The 19,709-nt window shown below is 39.4% G+C and overlaps 1 protein-coding gene across 1 annotated transcript in view; it reads left to right on the top strand.

Annotated features, from left to right (window-relative positions):
• TYR (tyrosinase) overlaps positions 1–19,709 on the top strand; it is a 51,271-nt gene that overhangs the window by 5,933 nt on the left and 25,629 nt on the right. Inside the window, exons 2-3 of the mRNA XM_074932605.1 lie at positions 4,887–5,103; positions 15,798–15,945. Of these exons, the coding sequence (XP_074788706.1) occupies positions 4,887–5,103; positions 15,798–15,945 (365 nt within the window). The remainder of the gene's footprint in view (positions 1–4,886; positions 5,104–15,797; positions 15,946–19,709) is intronic.

Here is a 19,709-nt window from a genome sequence, read left to right as displayed (position 1 = left end):
TAAATACAGCATCTTTTAAAGTTTTGCCTATAAAAGCAAGCTCCCAAAGTACAGTATGTTCTGTGGCAGGTTATTTGGGATTTTCCTTGCATTTTCCCAGTTTGGTGAGTAAATACTTCCTGGATGCCACTTAATTAGGTTTAGAATATGCCAGGAGCTAATGCAGCCAAAAATGTAAAAATTAAACCTCTCTACAGTTGCCAAATGTGTTAAATCCAGTGTGAGGGATGCACTCTCATGTCATTCTCTAGCAAGTATGTGAGAATAAGTGAAGACAGAGAAAGGAAATGAATCAGTGCAAAAGCTCTTTTGGCCACATAATGGGACCCAAGGCTCCAGTTCAGGAGTCTAGACTTCATGTAGGACAAACAGAGAGATAAGGATATGTCCTGAAGTGCCCACATCATACCCTTAGGAGACCTGGGATGGGCACCACAGATAAGCAAGTCATGTGGTTGCTCTGGCTGTAGTCTGAAGTGGTTCTTTCAGGCAATATTAACCTGGAGCATAATACTACGAAATCATGATGACATACTTTCTGGATGGGGCAGACTCCTGCTGGGCGGACTCCGAAGAGGAGCAGAGCAAGGAACCAGCTCTAAAGGAAGCAGAGGTGTAGATTAACCTTTGAGTAGCCATACTTCCCCAGCAAACTAAGGAACTTCGTATCACTTTGTAAGTGAGCCAGCTATTTCAGTACTGTAGAAAATTATTCATCACTTTTTTTCCAAGTGTTCAGGTATACATTACATGTATAATATATTTTATATATATATATATAAATATATTATACATATATATACATAGCATATATATTATTCATTATATATTACATGACCATGTGAACACAGATCTAATAAGTCCCAAGCAACTGCAAAGAATTTGTCACTAAAACCCCCAAAGCTTTGAATTTTAAAATAGCTGAGAAAGGACTGAACACTGCTGAAGACCCCTGTAATGCAATTCACTTTATCTAGGCCCAGGAGCTGGTCTGTGCAAGCAGTCGCAAACTGAAAGACAAAAGGGTTTCCCATTTGAGAAAAGGTGCGAGACAGCAGCAACGCTTCCACACATTTAGTCTGTTCTCCAAGAAACGATACAAAGAGCTGTGCTAAAGATCTCAACTGCAGTGCACTGAGGGACTTTTTTTCTGGGTGCTACAAAGCCCAGGAGCGATGCTGCATATTCTGGACTGCCATCTGCTGGCATTTGCTCTGCTAACTACTTACATAAGCTTTTCCTCGGAATATCTTACTAAGAATTTCCCCGGAGCCGTTGAGTTTACACATGCAGGGGAGCAGGCACTCAGTGCAGTTTGAATATGAAGCTTTGTCCTGGATGAACCGAGAAATTTGCTCAGGACTGTTCTGACAGGGAACAAAAAAAAAAAAAAAAAAAAAAAAAAAAAAATCATGTGTTAAGACATCATGTTTCTGGTAGAAAGTCCTCCTGCTGAATGAAAAAGCAGCAATGATGTGACCCATTTTTTTGTGTGTTTTATGCAGATTATACGCAGAAAGAACCATTTAACTGACTTCTGTTACCACTTACACATCACATTACTGCTAAAACAGCAAATTATAGTTTCAGGATAGACCCATAATTTATATTACCTAAGTTACACCTTTCTGGAAAAGCATCCTGTCTAATATGACTTTAATTTTCAGTTCAGAATAAATAGAAAAAGGTTGCAAACAAGCTTTTTAATTCCTGCCCCTTATGATGGCATTTCTTGACCATGGGTTACCAGATGCCTTAAAGCATCTGGCTTCTGTTTAGAATGAGTTTGTTTAGGCAGACAGTACACTGAAACATAAAGGAAAAAAAAAAAAAAATATCACTCTAGCCATCTATAAGCCTCATAACATTAACAGCTGCATGGAATGCACTGGAATGGATAAACAGAACAAAGGGGAAATTTCCTTTGTTTAGATAAATTAGCAGAAATATATATATTCAGAGATCTATTTCTCACGCTTAAAGATTTCCTGTGTGAGTATCTGCAAAGCCAATCTTGAAGGCAGCGTGTGATTCCTTTTTAAGACACAACAGGAATATGTCTGCAGGACAGTGGGGAGAGAACAAAAAATAGATGATGGGGCAGGGAAGCCAGAAGAAGATACAGCCCTATATAAGGTCCATAGGAAACAGCTAAACAGAAAATCCACATGCATGTAGTTTCTGAACAAAGTGCTCCACTTGGGTTGAGCTCCACCAGCTAAAACACACTTGCCTTCTTCACTAGTGAACTTCTAGGGACATAAGTTTATTCATACTTTATAAACAAAGACATTACTAGAGCACTTCCTTCAGCCTGAATCATCCCCCTATTCTCCACCTAACAGGAATAAACGCTCTCAATAACACAAAACAATCATAAAAACGGCACCATAGATATGCTTTGTGTTTATAACCGTACGTATCTCCCTGTCACTACCTCTCCCTTCTCAGTGGGGATTCTTAGAAGAGACTTCTTAGAGGCGCAGTTCTGACGCAGTCAGTGAGCTTCTGTGGGGAACGAAACATGAAACACTCTGCTGGACAACTACCTACAGACTCCAAGGGCACCTTAGTACTTCTAACAGACTAGGGAAGATTTCAGCTAATAGAGAAGTCTGTAGGGATAAATTTCTCTGATAAGATTTCATATCTTCTCAAAAAAAAAAAAAAAGAGAGAGAGAATAATTTCTTCATGAGATTCATATTCATAGGAAATTTATCATTTAAGGACTCCAGATTCTTAAGAAATCTAGGTTATATCACCAGCTCTGTCATACATTTTCTGTGAATTTGTGGTCAGATCACTTAGAAAAGGATTCATCTCATCACCTTCCCGTCATTCAGAAGTTAGTTAGGCAGCAAAGCAACTTTTCTTTGGCTCTGTCTTGAGTCACTTTAGAAGCACATCCGTGCCTCCAGGGCGTGATTCATTCCATCCTAATGCCCGAGCAGAGCATTAAGTTGAACACCCTTAATTTTGCTTCCCTTGTTAACTGCAGTCTGGAGACAGTTTCTGCATTGATTTTTTTTGAAATATTCTTTCATTGACTTAGTCAAGGGAGAGAGTTAAGCACCCCTAGAGGTAAGTACATCTCACCTACCAGATATCTGGCTTATGACACTCAGGAGATGCCTCTCTCTATTGACTGCAGAGGTCATCCTAAAGTGTTGCTTCAATGTGGCAACTTTTACACAGCTAGTGCTGGTGAAATGAATCTCCTACTCTCTTCCTTCACTAACAGAGAATCTCGTGGGATTTCACAGGAGATACGATTGCTTTCATTTACCTTCTCATTCATTGTTTTGGTCCATGAAATAGAAATACAACTCCAGGATGAAAGTCTAGAGGTTTCAGTGTTATGTTTCTTCTCCTCTGTGATGTCTCACTCAGTTATGAGATTTTTCTTTCTCCACACAAAGTTCTCATTGACCACATTGATTACCTGCTAACCACAGGTACATATTTCGAAGGGAACTCTGGTGGTGTGGAGGGGGGTTTTTTTGGTGGGTTTTCCAGAAAAAAAGTAAAACAATAGACAGTAATTTTGGTTCAGAGCCTCAGACTCACCTAAAAGGGATACAAAACAACTTCTGGGAGTTTTGAGCCACTGTTTCCCTGTTTCATTTTCATAGACCCACCAACTGTACCACTATACACACCGACCAAACACTTTAGTCTCATCTTCTTCCTGTCTTTGTCTCATTGTATTTTTCTCCATCCTCCAGCCTGACTCCATATCAGGCAAGTTACTGAATGTAAAGTCGAAATATGAGTTATTACTTGTACTAACTCCCTGTAGGTTTATTGTACTAGAATATGAAAAAATACTCTGTCTCATTCTGATTACATCTTTGGCCTATTAGGGGATGCAGTGAGAGCTACTATAAAAGCTCATGGTCATCAGAAGTCTCACATCCTTAAGTAATTAATAAGTTACTGTGGCTTAAAAAGATATTGAGCAGCACCTTAGTGATACTTACAGTTTGTATGGGCACTTTTAACCCGTGGCAAATGTGAAGGAGTTTAACTCAGCCAAAATTTGTCGACCATCATTTGAAGTTACATTGAACCACCTTGCTCTTCCAGGACTCTTAAGTTAGATTGAGAGCTTCTGCAGATCACCTGACAACTAATGACTTGTTATGCCATGGTAACTGGACTTTGCCTGTGAACCCAGTACATTCATATAAATGATCTTGGATTCTGACGGTATTTAATATCTGTATCTATCACTCTTTTTAAGGTCCTTTCCAAATACCCATCACTATGATATCTCAGCTGGTGATATATGTTCATCCCCACAACATTCCTGGGAAGTAGAGCAGCACCTTTTCCCATTTTGTACCTGTAGCATCATCAAGATATAGTGAAACTAAGTGTCCATTTAGTCTGACATTTTCAGAATTTAGTCAGATATTTTCAGAATAAAAGTCAACAATTCCCCCTCTTACTGTGTGGAGAGAAAACTCTGTGGTTACGGCTTTGTTCTGTAGCCTGCTGAAGCAAAAAAGTCTCCATTTAGCAACTGCAGCAGCAAATTTAACTCTGTGTCCTGCTGCATTGGCAGGTAACACTGAATTTAGCGTCAGTGAGTTTTCAAGGACATCAATGAGAACTGATGCCTTAGTCCATGTGAGTGGTTTCAGATACAGATTAATATACTATTTCAAAATGTGCACTGGAGTAGCGGGGTGTCGTCTATGAAATAACCCAGCTTATATTAAGATCATAAATAGAAAATTTTAGAATTGATGTATATTTTTGCAACAAACATTACATTTTACATTTTCTTTGCTCCTTTAAAAATATATTAATCGAAGTACCTCTTTTATTTGTTTTTAATATATACAATTGCAGCTCTGCTAATAGAAAGTGTTTTATACAGGTAATTTGTACTCGGTCTGAAGAGTACAACAGCCAACAGGCTTTATGCAATGCCACAGGTGAGGGGCCTATACTGCGAAATCCTGGGAACAACGATAAATCAAGAACCCCAAGGCTCCCATCCTCAGCTGAAGTTGAATTTTGCCTGTCGCTGACTCAGTATGAATCTGGATCCATGGACAAAATGGCCAATTACAGTTTCCGAAACACTTTGGAAGGTAACGTTTTATTCTGTTATACCATTTCCATTGTCTCTGGGGTTATAGTCCTTAAACTCTGGGCAGTTTGAGCTGATTCAGTGAAGCACCATGCAAAAGGAGGGGAAAAAAAAAAAAAATAAAAAATTATGCTTTCTCCTGCAATGGCAACAGACAGAAAGAACCATCTGAAAGGTATCTGATAAGAAAATAGAAACTATAGACTAGATCAGACCCTAAATCCACCTGTTAGGGGATGTTGTCTCCTGCTATAGTCAGCACCAGGCACAGCAAAGAAACGTAGCACTGCATAATGGAACATCTAATAGTCTTTTCACACATGATCACAACCATGTCCATGTGGGTTACAGGTTTGCCCTGGAATCCACTGTCTTCCAGAGGCCAGGCTGGACCACAAGGGTCAAAGAAGATGCTGCTGGTTGGCATGTTATGTCTACATCCTGCCACTGTGAACTCCATATCAGACTTTATAGAGACCCCAGACTCTAAGGATTAGGGATATTTGTACCTTAAAAATGACCCTTAGTTTAATTTCCAAAATAATTTAGTTATTTATCTTAATTATCTAACTCTCCAACCCGTTTTGAATGTTCCTAATTTGCTAGTAAACAAGAGTTCTTTGCTAAAAGGAATAGTTATTCTTAACTATCTGTCTACGTAATTTCTTTTGAATCTTGCTAAATTGCTAACAAACAAGGATAACACATTATGTATTTAACTCTCTCTACAGTATCATATATCAACTGAATTAGGTATGACCTACTTTTGATGTCCCAGAGATTTTCTTCTTGCAAGGAACTCTGTGAGGGCCAAAACAATGCAATATAGGAGTCGGTGTGAACATAAGAAAGCAAAGGTTTTAGTATCTTCAGTATTATTCTTACTGCAGTGTGGAAGGCCATAAAGCTTTTTTTTTTTTTTTTTTTTTTGGGAGGGGGGGGGAGGAACTAGTTTCTGCTCTAAAACCAGTCAAAAATGTAGTGGTTTGCTCACATTTTTCTCCATAAAGTATGTGAATAGAGCCAAAGGGTGGAATAGGAGGAGTAGAGAAAAGGCAGTTGAAGTAAACAAGTCATGAAATAATGAGGGTCTACCATCATGCTGCTAGTATTGTAAACAAAAGCAAAGGCACAGTCTATGTCAGCTATGCAAAGCCACGTAGGGGTTTACTGAGAGGCAGAGTCAAAATGCACCACTCGCTTGCAAATTTCAGTATCATGACTGCTCATTAAATACCAGTAATTCAGTGAGTACTTGAAGAAAAAGGACAAAACTTGCTTTTTATCAATGTTAAGTCTAAACTGGCAGCTAAACAGTTGTAGATCAAGTTCACCTCTTTGATACAAACGGATAAATTTTCTTATTGAAAATAACAATAGCTATTTGAAAAAAGGCAACAGATAGATGTTCAACAGAATTGCACAATGATCAGAAAACCACCTACAATTCTCAAGGAGCATGGAAGAAGTTATTTTAACTCTAAAATCAGAATTGGTGTTTTGTCTGATAAATCTATCAAACCTTTTCTCTGCTGTTGTCTCTTTGACACATTAATTTCATGGTTAGCAAGCACAGTCATGACCGGTTTTGTTAATATTATAGTGTCATCTGCCAATCACATTTGAAGAGGGTCATGCTTTCATCTGAATAATGGCAATGTCACTACATCTGAACTTTTCTGGATTAAATTTTCCTCTAAATGAGTTCTTTTTTTTCTGTGTAACAACCCTTCAGAAGCTAAAGAGTGCTCATCTTTCTCCTAACTGAAGTTATGAAGCTGTGGCTCACCACTGCGATCATTCGGAGTCCTCCAAACGAGGAAAGTCGTGGTTGCCACCATTAGGTTGTAATGGTTTTCATGTGATTTAGATAGATAGTTCTTCTGATAGACTGAGGAAAAAATTACATGTTCTTGAGGATGTATGCAAGTCAGATACCGTTCAGAAGCCATACAGCTTAGGTAGCTACAGAAGCAGCTTATATTAGCTTGGTCATAGTGCTGCATGGCTTCTGGATGCATCCAGTTATCTCAGTGCAGGGGCAGAGCATGCCTGTTTTATCAGTTCATCCAGATGTGCCCTCCCTGACATGCACCATAGCCCTTTCAGAGAATCTTTAGGATCCCTCCTATGTGATTCTAAAAGGGAAAAAAAGAGACTGAGTAGCAACTTTTCTCCTCGCAGTGAAGGTGCACCTTTGCAAGTCCTAGGATCCATGTGGAGGAAGCTTAGCACAGTGAGGAAAAGATTAGTAAGAAAACACTGAGGCAGTGAATGTTCCCTCCTTAGAAGCTCTGTAAAAATGAAACCAAAAAAAAAACAAACCCCCAAACAAAACAAGCTGACACTAGATCCTCTATTCTAAGGCAAATCCTGTTTAAAAAGTGACCATGTTTGTTCATAGTCCAATTCCCAGTGCAATTACCAGATCCTATATTGTTGTCTAACTGTTACAACCTAGCTAAAGGAGAGCTACCATGCTCAAGAGCTGATATGGAAGAGAGTACATATCAACAGAGTGATGTTACTTTTCTTTCCAAAAGAATACTTCATTAGAGACAGAGATCACTGAAGTGAAACTGTGTCCACAGTGTTCCACGATAAGGGGCTTTTTTGGTGATGAGTCTGTCTGAATGCAAGCCAGATGCGGCTCAGTAGGCATTTATCTATATTATTATAGAGATGGAGCATATTTCACCAGACACAGTGTTATTCTGAGACAGTTTTTTTTATATTTTATTTTTACTTTGAGGATATTATTTATTTTAACCTGAATTATTTCAACACTCAACTTTACACCACAGGACCACAACAATTTCTGTCAACTATCTTATTTAACTAACCAGATAGTGAACAGCAATACAGAAATACATGGCTAGTGTTGAAAAAGATGGTGGAAATTTTTTAAACAAGTTTTACTGCCAAAACAACCCATATTGTGTTCTCTCCTTTCTTACAAATGGCCTGCTTAGTTTTTTGTTGTGTGCAGATGACAAGCTTAAATAGCCAGCTTGAATTTATCATGCCAGTGCCCACTTCTATGTGACGGCATTCTTACAAACCTGCTACCACTCTATAGTTCCTAGTATTTACTTATTTTTTTACGCAAAAAGCTTTTCAAACCTTCTTTACTTGTTTACACAAGTTTGTGCCAATACACTTAAAGTCAAATTCTAATCTCATTTAGATCCAAAGTAAACCCAAAATTTTAAAGTCCATTGACTTTACTGGAGTTACTCTAAATTTACAAAAGATGACCAGAATGAAGCCAGTGACTGTAATTGAATGGCTCCTGATTAACACTTCTGTGAGATTTACTCCTCAGTTTTAGCTCTGTAATGGGAAGCACCTGTGATCACTTAGAAGGACTGATCATGTAGAAGAACCCCTTCTGGGCAAAATCTTATGCTCTTCTGTGCTTGAGTGCAGTGGAACGACAACACATTTTTACCCTTTGAAGGGGTAGGTATCATCATCATTATGACCAGATACCAACAACACAGGCTGAATCTGTGTTTGATTAACAGAAAATGATGCTATAAAGACAGAAATTATGTTGCTGAAGAGTAACCACAACAACCATAAACAACAAAGGTCATTATTGTTCAATAAAGCAACACCCCGCTGAGGCTGAGCGTATGGGGTTGCCCTCTCACTCTGGGATAGGCCAGTTTTTGCTTTGATGGAAACACAACAGGTTAAAAGCAGTTTGCGCATTGCCTCTTGAAGTGGAAGCAATTATTTTAAATAGGATTTGTTGCATTGTGGACCTAACTGGGGAACTTCACTGGACACTTCATGGACACAAGAGAACAGAAAATCAGTCTAGTTTATAAGCACGAGGTAAGATCAGAAATGGATTAGCTGACTGCAAATGAAATAGTTGGGTTTCTTCTCAGTGCAGTTCAATTTCGGTGTAACACCTTGAATGGTAACTCCTAAGAATAAGAGATGGCTGAAAAACATAGAATTTATTTTTCTTTATGAACAATTTCCACATTTGAAATTATTCTATTCATGGCAATTCATCTGAAATTCATTGCCTTCTAAGTTTTGCACAAAGTGACAAAAGATAATTTTAAAGAAAAATTTCTAAAACGATATCACTTTCATTAATTAAGTCATGACACATGGTATCAAGTCAGGCCATGTCATAACATTCCACTGTCTGTCACAGTTACGTATCATTACTGCTGTCCTGTCAGGAAATAATGGAATAAAACATAAAAAAAGAAAAAAAAAATCAATTACATTTTAATAGGACTTTTTCTTTTTTTTCTGAAATGAGAGGTTTTCATCTGGAAAAGTTTTCTTAGTATTTCACTGTGATCCATATAGCTAATGAAAAATGATTTCTCAAAATGAAGTTTGCCAACAGAAAACTTCTAATTAAAAACGTTTTAGCCTACAGCCAACATTCTTCACCCAGCTCAAACATTAACCTCTGGGTAAATTTATGCTGCACATTGAGAAAGTACTGTCAAGTTGCAGAGCATCATTACTAGAGAACTAGAAAGTCTATTCAGCCCAGACCACAGTGAAGCTCTACAGAAGTAATTTTAAGAAAAAAAACCTAGATGGTGACATAGTCTAATTGAGATAATCACAAACTTTAATTTACTACAGCCCCCTAGGCCAAATTCTGCAGATGTTGCAGCTACTTCACTCTAAGGAGATTACAGTAAAAATATTGCTTGAGAAAATATTTAAGATTTAATCCTGAAAAATTTCCTGTCAGATTGTCAGTGGCAGAAAAACTCCACAAATGTAAACCAGAATAACATCACTAACTTCAAAGACCAGCAAGTATATGGCCTTAAAATTCCTATATCTATATGTAGGTATAAGTAAAGCATTTGACAGTGTCCCACATGACATGTGGGACATGTCCTTGTCTATAAACTGGAGAGATGTGGATGACAGATGGACTACTCAGTGGTTGAGTTGTGGTCAATGGCTCGATGTCCAAGTGGAGAGAAGTGAGGAGTGGTGTTCCTCAGCAGTTGATGTTTGCACCGGTGCTATTTAACATCTTTGTCACAGCCATGGACAGTGGGATTGAGTGCACGCTCAGCAAGTTTGCTGGCAACACTAAGATGTGTAGTGTGGTTGACACATTGAGGGGAAGGGATGTGCCATCCAGAGGGACCTGGACAGACTTGAGTGGTGCGTGTGTGCAAACCTCATGAAGATCAACAAGGCCAAGTGCAAGGTCCTGCACATGGGTCAAGGCAATCCCAGGCACAAATAGAGGCTGAGTGACGAGTGGATTGAGAGCAGCCCTGTCGAGGACTTGGGGGTGTTAGTGAATGTAAAACTGACTATGAGCCAGCAATGTGTGTTCACAGCCCAGAAAGCCAACTGTGTCCTGGGCTGCATCAAGGGAAGTGTGGCCAGCAGGGTGAGGGAGGGGATTCTCCACCTCTACTCTGCTCTCATGAGACCCCATCCAGATTACTTCATCCAGCTCTCGGTCCCCCAGCATAATAAGGACACGGACCTGTTGGAGTGGGACCAGTGGAGGCCATGAAGATGCTCAGGGGGCTGGAGCACCTCCCCTGTGAGAACAGGCGGAGAGAGTTGGGGTGTTCAGCCTGGAGAAGAGAAGGCTCCGGGGAGACTTTATAGCGGCCTTCCAGTACGTAAAGGGGGCTACAGGAAAGATGAGAAGTTGTGCTTGCTTGACCAACCTGATCTAGTGGAAGGTGTCCTTGTCCATGGCAGGGGGGTTGGAATCAAATGATCTTTAAGGTCCCTTCCAGCCTAAACCACTCTATGATTCTGTGGTTACTCAACCACTTCTCTGGGCAGCTTGTTCCAGTGCTCAATAACCCTTCAGTGAAGAAATTTTTCATATCCATATGAAAAATATCCGATATCCAGTCTAAACCTCCCCTGGTGTAATCTGAGGACATTTCCTCTTGTTCTATCACTTGTTACTTGGGAGAAGAGTCTGACCCCCACCTCGCTACAATCTCCTTTCAGGTAGTTGTAGAGAGCTGTAAGGTCTCCCCTCAGCTCATTTTCTCCAGGCTAAACAACTCCAGTTCCCTCAGACTTGTTCTCTAGACCCTTCACCATCTTCGTTGCTCTTTTTTGGACACACTCCAGCACCTTAAAGTCTTTCCTGTAGTGAGGGTCCTAAAACTGAACACAGTATTCAAGGTGCAGAGGCACCAGTACCAAGTACAGGGCGATGATCACTTCCCTAGTCCTGCTGGCCACACTATTTCTGATACAAGCCAGGAACCTGTTGGCCTTCTTGGACGCCTGGGTACACTTCTGTCTCATGTTCAGCCAGCTGTTGACCAACACGCCCAGGTCCTTTCCCACCAGGCAGCTTTCCAGCCACTCCTTCTAAATCCTGTAGAGTTACATGGGGTTGTGACACAAATGCAGGACCCAGCACTGATCCTTGTTGAACCTCATGCAATTGGCCTTGGCCCATGAATCCAGCCTGCCCAGATCCCTCTGTAGGGTCTTCCTACCCTCAAGAAGATCAACACTCCCACCCAATCTGGTGTCATCTGCAAACTTTCTGAGAGTGCACTCAATCTCCTCAGGGTGCACTCAATCCCCTCCATGCGACATACAAAGCAGAATTTGACTCTTAAAGTCCCAGGTGTCCTAACCCCTGGCTTAGAAAGACATACAAAACTGAAATTCATTTTGTAAGAAAAACAGGTTTGCAGTTAAAAAACCACCAGCAAAACTGTTATGAATACCTCAGTGATGTTAGGGAATCCACAGATGTAAAACAGTCCACCAAGATAATCAGAGGAGATAGAATTGTTGGAATGGTTCCTCCATTCCTGTAGCACTGAGCACTGCTAATGCTCTGAGTTCTGCATACCCTCTGCTTACAGTGCTTCAGTCCATGGCAAATGAGCAACTGAGGAAAACACTACCTGTTTTCAGTATGTAAAGCTTTGCACTTGACTGTTGTACATGATTTCTGTGTTCTCTGTTATTAGACTGCAAAATCCGCAGTTAATACAATTAAATACACTATTAAAAGACCTATAGCTGACCCAACTGCATGTTCAGTGAGAATCACATATATATATCATCCTAAAAACTGACAGGCAGCCTTAATTTTGAATGGCATCATTAGCTCCTCCTATATAATAAACTTTGGGCTAAATCCCCATCTGATTTAACTTGTCCTGGCTCCAGTGAAGTTATTTCAAATCCACTGAATTGCTCTTGTTGATATACAGTGCTGTGAGCAGGATCAGAATCAGGTTTATGATCTCTTAAAAATGCAATTTTTCTCTTAATCAAATCACTGGTAAAACTTCCATTCATTTCAGTGATGTATGCCCTAATGGCTATTTCTAATGCACCATAATTTAAGAAGGGTTTAAAAGGATATCTCAGTGCTACAGCTTCCTATACTGGCCAGATGATTTAACAGCTCACTGCCATCAGGGACAGTCCTGCTTCTTCTCTATGCAGTCTCCTCCATCGAACAGTCAGTCACTCGATCTCCTTTTTTTGGTACCAACACTGGTTCTCATCAAACCCTTACATGAGGTACACTATCTCCGTAACGCATTAAAAAACTAACCTCCCACATGCCAGGGTAGTTTACTGCCAGCCTGGTGAGTTAAATAAGTTCACACAAGGACTGACGAGGTGCAGTTAACACATGGGAGAGGAAGACACAGCATGGGGCAAGACAGGTGGAGGAAGTGGAGTTCCTCTGTCTAGAGGCAGGGAATTCTTATTTCAACTCACTGCACTTGTAGATCTGCAGACTCACATTTGCTGTAGAGGTGATTCTACTGCAGCCACCTAAACAAAGTTTCCTGTACTCTGAAAAAATTCTCATGTTTTCACTTTTTTTTTTTTTTTTTAATTGGTTCTACCTCTTTTCATAGTATGTCATCCTGAATAGCTGATTGTACTGATGTGTTTTAAAAAGTCTGAGAGAAAAGAATAACACCCAGACTAATAAAATAAAGTGACACCGCACTGTGGTATTATTCCTGCTAACCTTACAATTTATACAGAGTTTTCATAACAACAAATCAGATACTAGAACTTCTCATGTGCATGGTTAAACACGATGTCACCTTTGACACTGACTGAATGCACCCCAATTAACCGGCAGCTGAAGGGTGCAGTTACTAAAGCTGTCCCAGTTACAGGGCTTTTGATTATTAAGATAAATTACTCATGTGCAGATTTCCATGAAGAGATGTCCCCAGCCATAATAAGTATTCTGTACATATTTTATGAATGATCAGTTTGCAATTCATCAAGAAATTTTAAGCATTCTATGTCTGATATAAAACATCTAGCCTTCTGCCTTGACTCTGCATAAAGTTTATCATCCCTTAAATATACTTATAATACAGCTGAATATAAGTGGAGGAGTTGCTTCAGAATGATATACAGGTAGTTTATTTTCAGTTAATATTCACAGAAATTTCCTAGTATTGCTGCATCAACAGGTCCCAATGATCATGTGCTGTGGCCATCAGTATAGAAGGCCAAAATTGTTGCCATCAGTTCCTGTGAATTTTGCCTAGGCTGTCAATGTACATCATTCTTCACAGGTAATATTTTATTCTGCTGCTTCCCCTGATTAACTGCTAGGTAACATAGAATTCACCATCAGGTAAATTTCTGTGGGCAAGATTTTCCCACTGAGAACATCTGCCCATTTCTGTTTATGTCACCATGCAGCATCTTCAATAATCCCAGTCCACATCCAATATACTTGAAATCTCCAGTTACCTGTAGGCTTTAACACATTCCTCTTGTCTCCTAAATACAGATTCACTTCACCTTGAAGTCTCACAATTTTCACCATAAGCCAACTCTACCTTCTCTAACTGTCCTGAGTATGTTTTCTAGTCTGACTTCCCTTGAATTTCTCAAAATCTTTGTCATGCTATTACAATCAAAAAGATGGATGGTTATTATGGTATATGGGTTCCTAGATGCCACAGCTATGATTTGATCTTTATTATAATTATCAGTGGGTTTATGCCAGATGCTTTTCCCTTGCTTGAAGAGGCTAACAGACAAGGCAAAGTCCAATGAGGGAATTTAGAGTTACAAATCGATCCAATCATTTCACAGAGAAGATCAGAGTCCCAGTGGCATCTAAAATTCAAGTTTCAAAATTCACAGAGTATGACTCTGCTCATAACGCATCTCTAGCCACATCTCAGCTAATCTTCTGTGGGACTCAAAGAGGAGCAAATCCAAAAAGCAAAACCGTTGGTCCTGAGGACCTGATTTCAACATATACATGAGGGTTTTGACATGGAAGGAGTGCTTTCACACTAGCTCTAGTTCAGTCCCGTGAGCTGAACACCCACTGATGGCTGCCACATTTTAGATTTCCTTCAAAAGGAATCCAGCTTGCAAAGCCAGAAAGTGCTCTGTGAGTCCAGCATGAAACAGAAGGACTGTTGGGAGATTCACTTCAAAAGTATATTGTTGATTCCCATTCAGATGTTAGTTCTCGGTCCAAATAAGTAAATAAAAATGTGTTTGAAGTGCCACAAAGAGAAGAGCTAAGATCTTTCTTTTCCCCACCTTGCAGACCTGATAGACTGCAACAATATTGGGAAAACACTGAGGATCAGCAGAACAAGCATATTGTTCCATCCCTTTTTATTTGATTATTAAATTGTAAAGATGTTTTAATAAGTCTCCAATACGTTTCCTCATCCTACAGTTTACAGAAATTGTGAGAACATTTTCAGGAACCAAATAAGAGAGAGAGAACAGAGAGGTATTGTAGCATGGGTTTAATAGTAGAACTAGCATCAGGTTAAGAAATAGATTAAGTAGATGATACGTGTTTCTGTTTCTATTGTTCTGAAAAATCCTAGAGAAGGATCAGATGGTTGAGTTGACTTCTATTAGGAATCCTTACATGCAGGAAGTAAGCTTGCCTGTCAGGATGCTGAGAAGGGCTACCAACATCAGAGCTGAGGTATGGACAGGTTACCAAAACAAAAACTAAGAGACAGTCATCTTCCAGTATTTCTTATCTGGGGCTTGGTCTGTGTGACTTCTTCTCAAAGCTCATATTTTAAGTGCCCTCTGAAATAAGAGCAACCCACAGACTTCCATCCTGCAAGTCTCACTGTGAGAAATTATTAATTATTTGCCAAATCCTTTTGTAAAGATTATAGCTTGTATTGTGTTGACTCCTATCAATAAAAGAATGTGTTCTATAGAGACAAACAGTATTAAATGACTGAGAATATGACGAGATACAATAGCCTGTTTTATCTCGTCCTAACCTATAAGTATAAAAAGCCTATAAGTATAAAGAACCTATAAGTATAAAGATCAAAACTGAAAATAAATTGAATAAAATTTCTCAACATGAATAAATGTACACACATAAATGTCTGCAGGGATTACGTTGTCTTTTAACAGTCAGACACAATGGACAAAGTAATTTAAAAATATAAAGCAATTAAGCAGTACATTTGCTGACATGCTGCATTAGCTACATGGCAGGAGTTTTAATTTAGCTTATTCTAATTACATCCTTGCTATGCCTTTGAAATATATTAGCACTCCTTTACGTGTTTTCCTAAGCCCTTGTCTAAAAAGCTGAACGTAAATGAAGTGAAAGTAGGTACTTTGATCTTCGGTCTTAATGGAAAAAGAATTATATGCGTTGTCATATCAGCAAATGATTTCATCTTGGATATACAGGCTTTGCTGATCCACGGACTGCAATATCAAACATATCTCAAAGTGGTTTGCATAATGCACTTCACATCTACATGAATGGCTCCATGTCTCAAGTACAAGGCTCTGCAAATGATCCTATTTTCGTACTACACCATGCATTTGTTGACAGGTGAGTTTAATTCTTCTTAGTAAACCTAATTTATTTTGTGTTTACAGAGTGCTTTTCACCTGCATTTCAAAACTGCAAATATTTTACATGTCTTTACATGCACAGCATTCTCAGATATGTAGAACTGAGCTCTGCAATTATTTGAGAGCAAGTGTCTTTCCTAACCTGTCTGTATGTTCATTGGATTAAATCTAATTTGACAAGTTGACAAATGCATTCAGCTTTTATTACCGAGGTAAAAATAATTCTTCAATGATGTCACAGTGATTAATATATGTGGATGTGTATGTCAGGAAGTTTGGACCAAAAGTGCGTGACTCATTTTAACACAACTATAATCAGTTGGAGCAATTCCTTTACGTTCTAAATGTCAGTGCTGTTTTAATTTCTATTCCATAAGGAAAATCCAAACTTGCTATTCATAAATAAAGAAGAAAAAAAATCTGTATTTCTGTGTGACAAACAAAATTATGACTGTCTCTTGATGAAAGAGAAGAGTACAGCTGTGCAGAATGAAAGGAAAGCAAACAGAAGGATATCATGTTTATTAATAAGAAAGGCTAGGGGACCACGGTTTTGCAAGAAAAGATTGAAACTGTTACGTTAAGGACAGCATTCCGTAATTTAATGGTGAGCTTAAAAATTTCTGTGTCACTATAATACATGTGAATGACTACAAAAATTTTATTGTGGACTCATTACAGCAAACCATGATGACTAAAGAGCGATCAAATAGAAAGTTAGCTGAGCAAAGGACTGTAAAACCACAGAAACAACACTTGTTCTGTAGCAGTTTATATTTTCTTACCAATCTTCCTCTACATTCCCACCGTGCACTGACCATGACTTGGCTACTGCAATGTTTAGAACAAAAAAACTATTACCCCATGCAAAATTTTGGGAGTCTCATAAACTTGTGTGCTCAGAAACCTACTGACTGAGACCTTGCCTGCATGCAGAAAGGCGCGTATTCAGATGAAAACCAAAATGGTTTCTTTATTTAGGTCACTGAAGCATGCAGCACAGGAGGGATGCAGATTATATCTTGCAGACATCATCTGGCAGTGAAGTTCTTTAGTTTCAGGCAGTTGACACCAAAACTCTTGTATAAAATTTTACCTTATTTAACCAAAAAGCTAGTAGGTGAAAAAACACAAATTTAAAACGGGACTTTTTCTCCTCAGTTTATATATTTAATAAGTCTAATGGTTGTGTTCTTCTTACTTTGTACTCACCCAGAAACAGGGCATCAAGTCTGAGCAGGTCACTCAGGCAGCAGTGGAATGGTTCCTTCAAAGGGTGACCCACCTGTCTTCTGCTCCTAATACTGTAGGGTATAATTAGCCTTCTGGAGGTGTCAGTTTTGAAACTCTTTTCTGTGAAAAGCTTTTCTTCAGAATATTTTAAAAGTTAAACAGCATAGCTTAGCTGTGATTGAGCATATCCACCAATTGACTGCTTGACAGGATGCATGCACAAGGGTTTCAGGTGCAGTTACAAATTTCGTTTGGCACCTGGAAATTAACGTTCCAATATCTAGGCTATTAAAAAATGGATCAATTGAATATTCAGAGAAAAGGAACACAGAAGAGAAAGCATTATGCTTCACAATATCAGAATTGTTTTCCCTTCTCAAAAGTGTTTCCATTCACACTTCTATAAGACCTACGCATCTCAGCTCCCTCTCATTGCAGGGCTTAAGTAGCACTTTGGTCTTCATGCTGACCCCTCCCACAGAGGAATTTCAGTCATAGTCATTTTGATCTCGTGGAAATACTTTTCATAACTGTAGTTATTATCCATTTTAGAAGGCAAAATTATTTGCAAAAGATAACATCATTAAATCCTACTAGTGTTGAGGAAATAAATCACTGCACAGGCACTGTGGGGGCACTACAGATATCCATGATGCAATCTCATCCCATCTGTGGCAGAAGGAATGTTACCAGTGCTCTGCAGCTGCTGTGTATATGGGCTTCAGTACACACGGATGTAAAAACTGGTAATAATGCTGCCTTTTGTGTAAGTGACAGAAATGCATTAGCATGATTAGGGTTACTTAGCAGCCTTATCCATGACAGATTAATCATGCTTTTAGTTATAATTAATAAGTAGGTGACTGATAGGTACGTACAGTACATTTTAAAAAAACTCTATTCCTCTCCTACATAGACTTTAAATCTGAAGGGCTGCGAAGAAGTTCTGTTCTGAAAGGAAAACAAGAATACAAAAAATAGAGGAAACAGGAGAAACAGTCTCCACAGCAGAAGCACTTTTTTGGTCCTTATCAACTTTTTTCAATTAGCAGAACACTTCTGAGCTGATTGCTATCATTATATTGAGCTAATGGGCTTTTAACTAACTTTTTAACTAAGTCTTCTGCCAAGGACAGTATCTCTTCCAGGCCTTGGTGAGGACATGGAGAGTTGTGTGATGGGGATTTACGCCAAAGGGTGTAAAAAGACTGGACACCAGTAATCACAGGTCTGCTGAGTCTTGCAAAGGCAGGGAACAGCTCTGCGTCAAGAAATCAAGAATGGTCTGGCACTTTGAGCATCCATGTAGTACCCAAAAGAGGGATTCCTCACTCCACTGTAAATTGCTCGGGTGAAACTGAGCATGTAGTTTTCTCTCCCAAACTCACATCTCCTGGGGATGTTTCCTTCCCATCGATTTCAACAAGACTTTTGAGGAGCTGTTGATCTAAGCTTCAGCTAACCCATCTGTAAAGTGGGTGATATTAGATGCCTACGCAACAGGGACGCTGTCAGGGTAAGTGCATTAACGACTGTGAAATGCTCAGTTACGACCATAATAGGAGTGATAGAAGTAAGGCAATAGATCATTGGAACTGACTTTGCATAGAAACATATGGTACAGAGGAGGATAAACAAGTGTATACGGAGTCTGCTGACAGGTGTGAGCCAAATGTTAGGAGCTGCTTTCCAAACTGAGCAACAGTCAGCCTCCCATCTGCTACCCCCCAGCCTTTCCTACCCAGGCCTGATGCACAAAATGAGGGAAGGATGGACAGAGCAGAGGTGTAGTTGAGATCTCTCAGGTGAAAAGCAAAGACCATCCCTTTCTTTTAAGGTCATGCTCTTTCAGTAGGGCAGAAGTATGAAGGTACCCAGGGAGCAGCTTTCTTAGCAATGATGAATCAGGCTTCCTGCCATATTATTTGCTAGCCAGAAGACCTAGAGATCAAACTTCAGTGCTTGGTAAAAGCAGGTGATCACCCTGAAAACTATTAATTGTTAATTGAATGGCTTTAAAAAAAAAGAAAAAAGATGCAACGAAATATACATTCAGCAAAAATGAGAGCTTTTTTAGCTCTCTGAAGCATTTCTCTTAATTGCAAATTTCTTTGCTATTCAGATATGCTCTACAGTCAGCACAAGGGAATAACAAGGGAGGAGCCAACCCACTCAAGCTGGAAGAAGCAGCTGCACAAGCAGTGAAAGCAAGGGCCCACAGTCCCACTTGAGCTCACTAGGGTGTTTTCTGTGCTCTGAAAAGAAACTCTTTCCTCTGTGCCGACTCTTTCAGAGCCTCCATCCCTAAAGCCACATAGTATCTTCATCTGTGCTCCCTGCACTTCTGTCCTTTGAATGTTTCTTCCACCTTTCTCATTTGCTCTGTACCTCTCCTCTTCTTGACTTCCACATCCCACCCCAAAAATACCCCTTGTAAACTGTAAGAAAAGCTAAATAGCAATGCTTAAATAAGTTGCCATTAAAGATCTCCGTACTTGTTTATATTTG

The sequence above is a fragment of the Athene noctua genome, chromosome 1 (assembly GCF_965140245.1).
Source record: "Athene noctua chromosome 1, bAthNoc1.hap1.1, whole genome shotgun sequence".
NCBI lineage: Eukaryota > Metazoa > Chordata > Aves > Strigiformes > Strigidae > Athene > Athene noctua.
The sequence above is the reverse complement of the archived record's forward strand: the minus strand, read 5'-3'. Positions and strand labels throughout refer to the sequence as shown.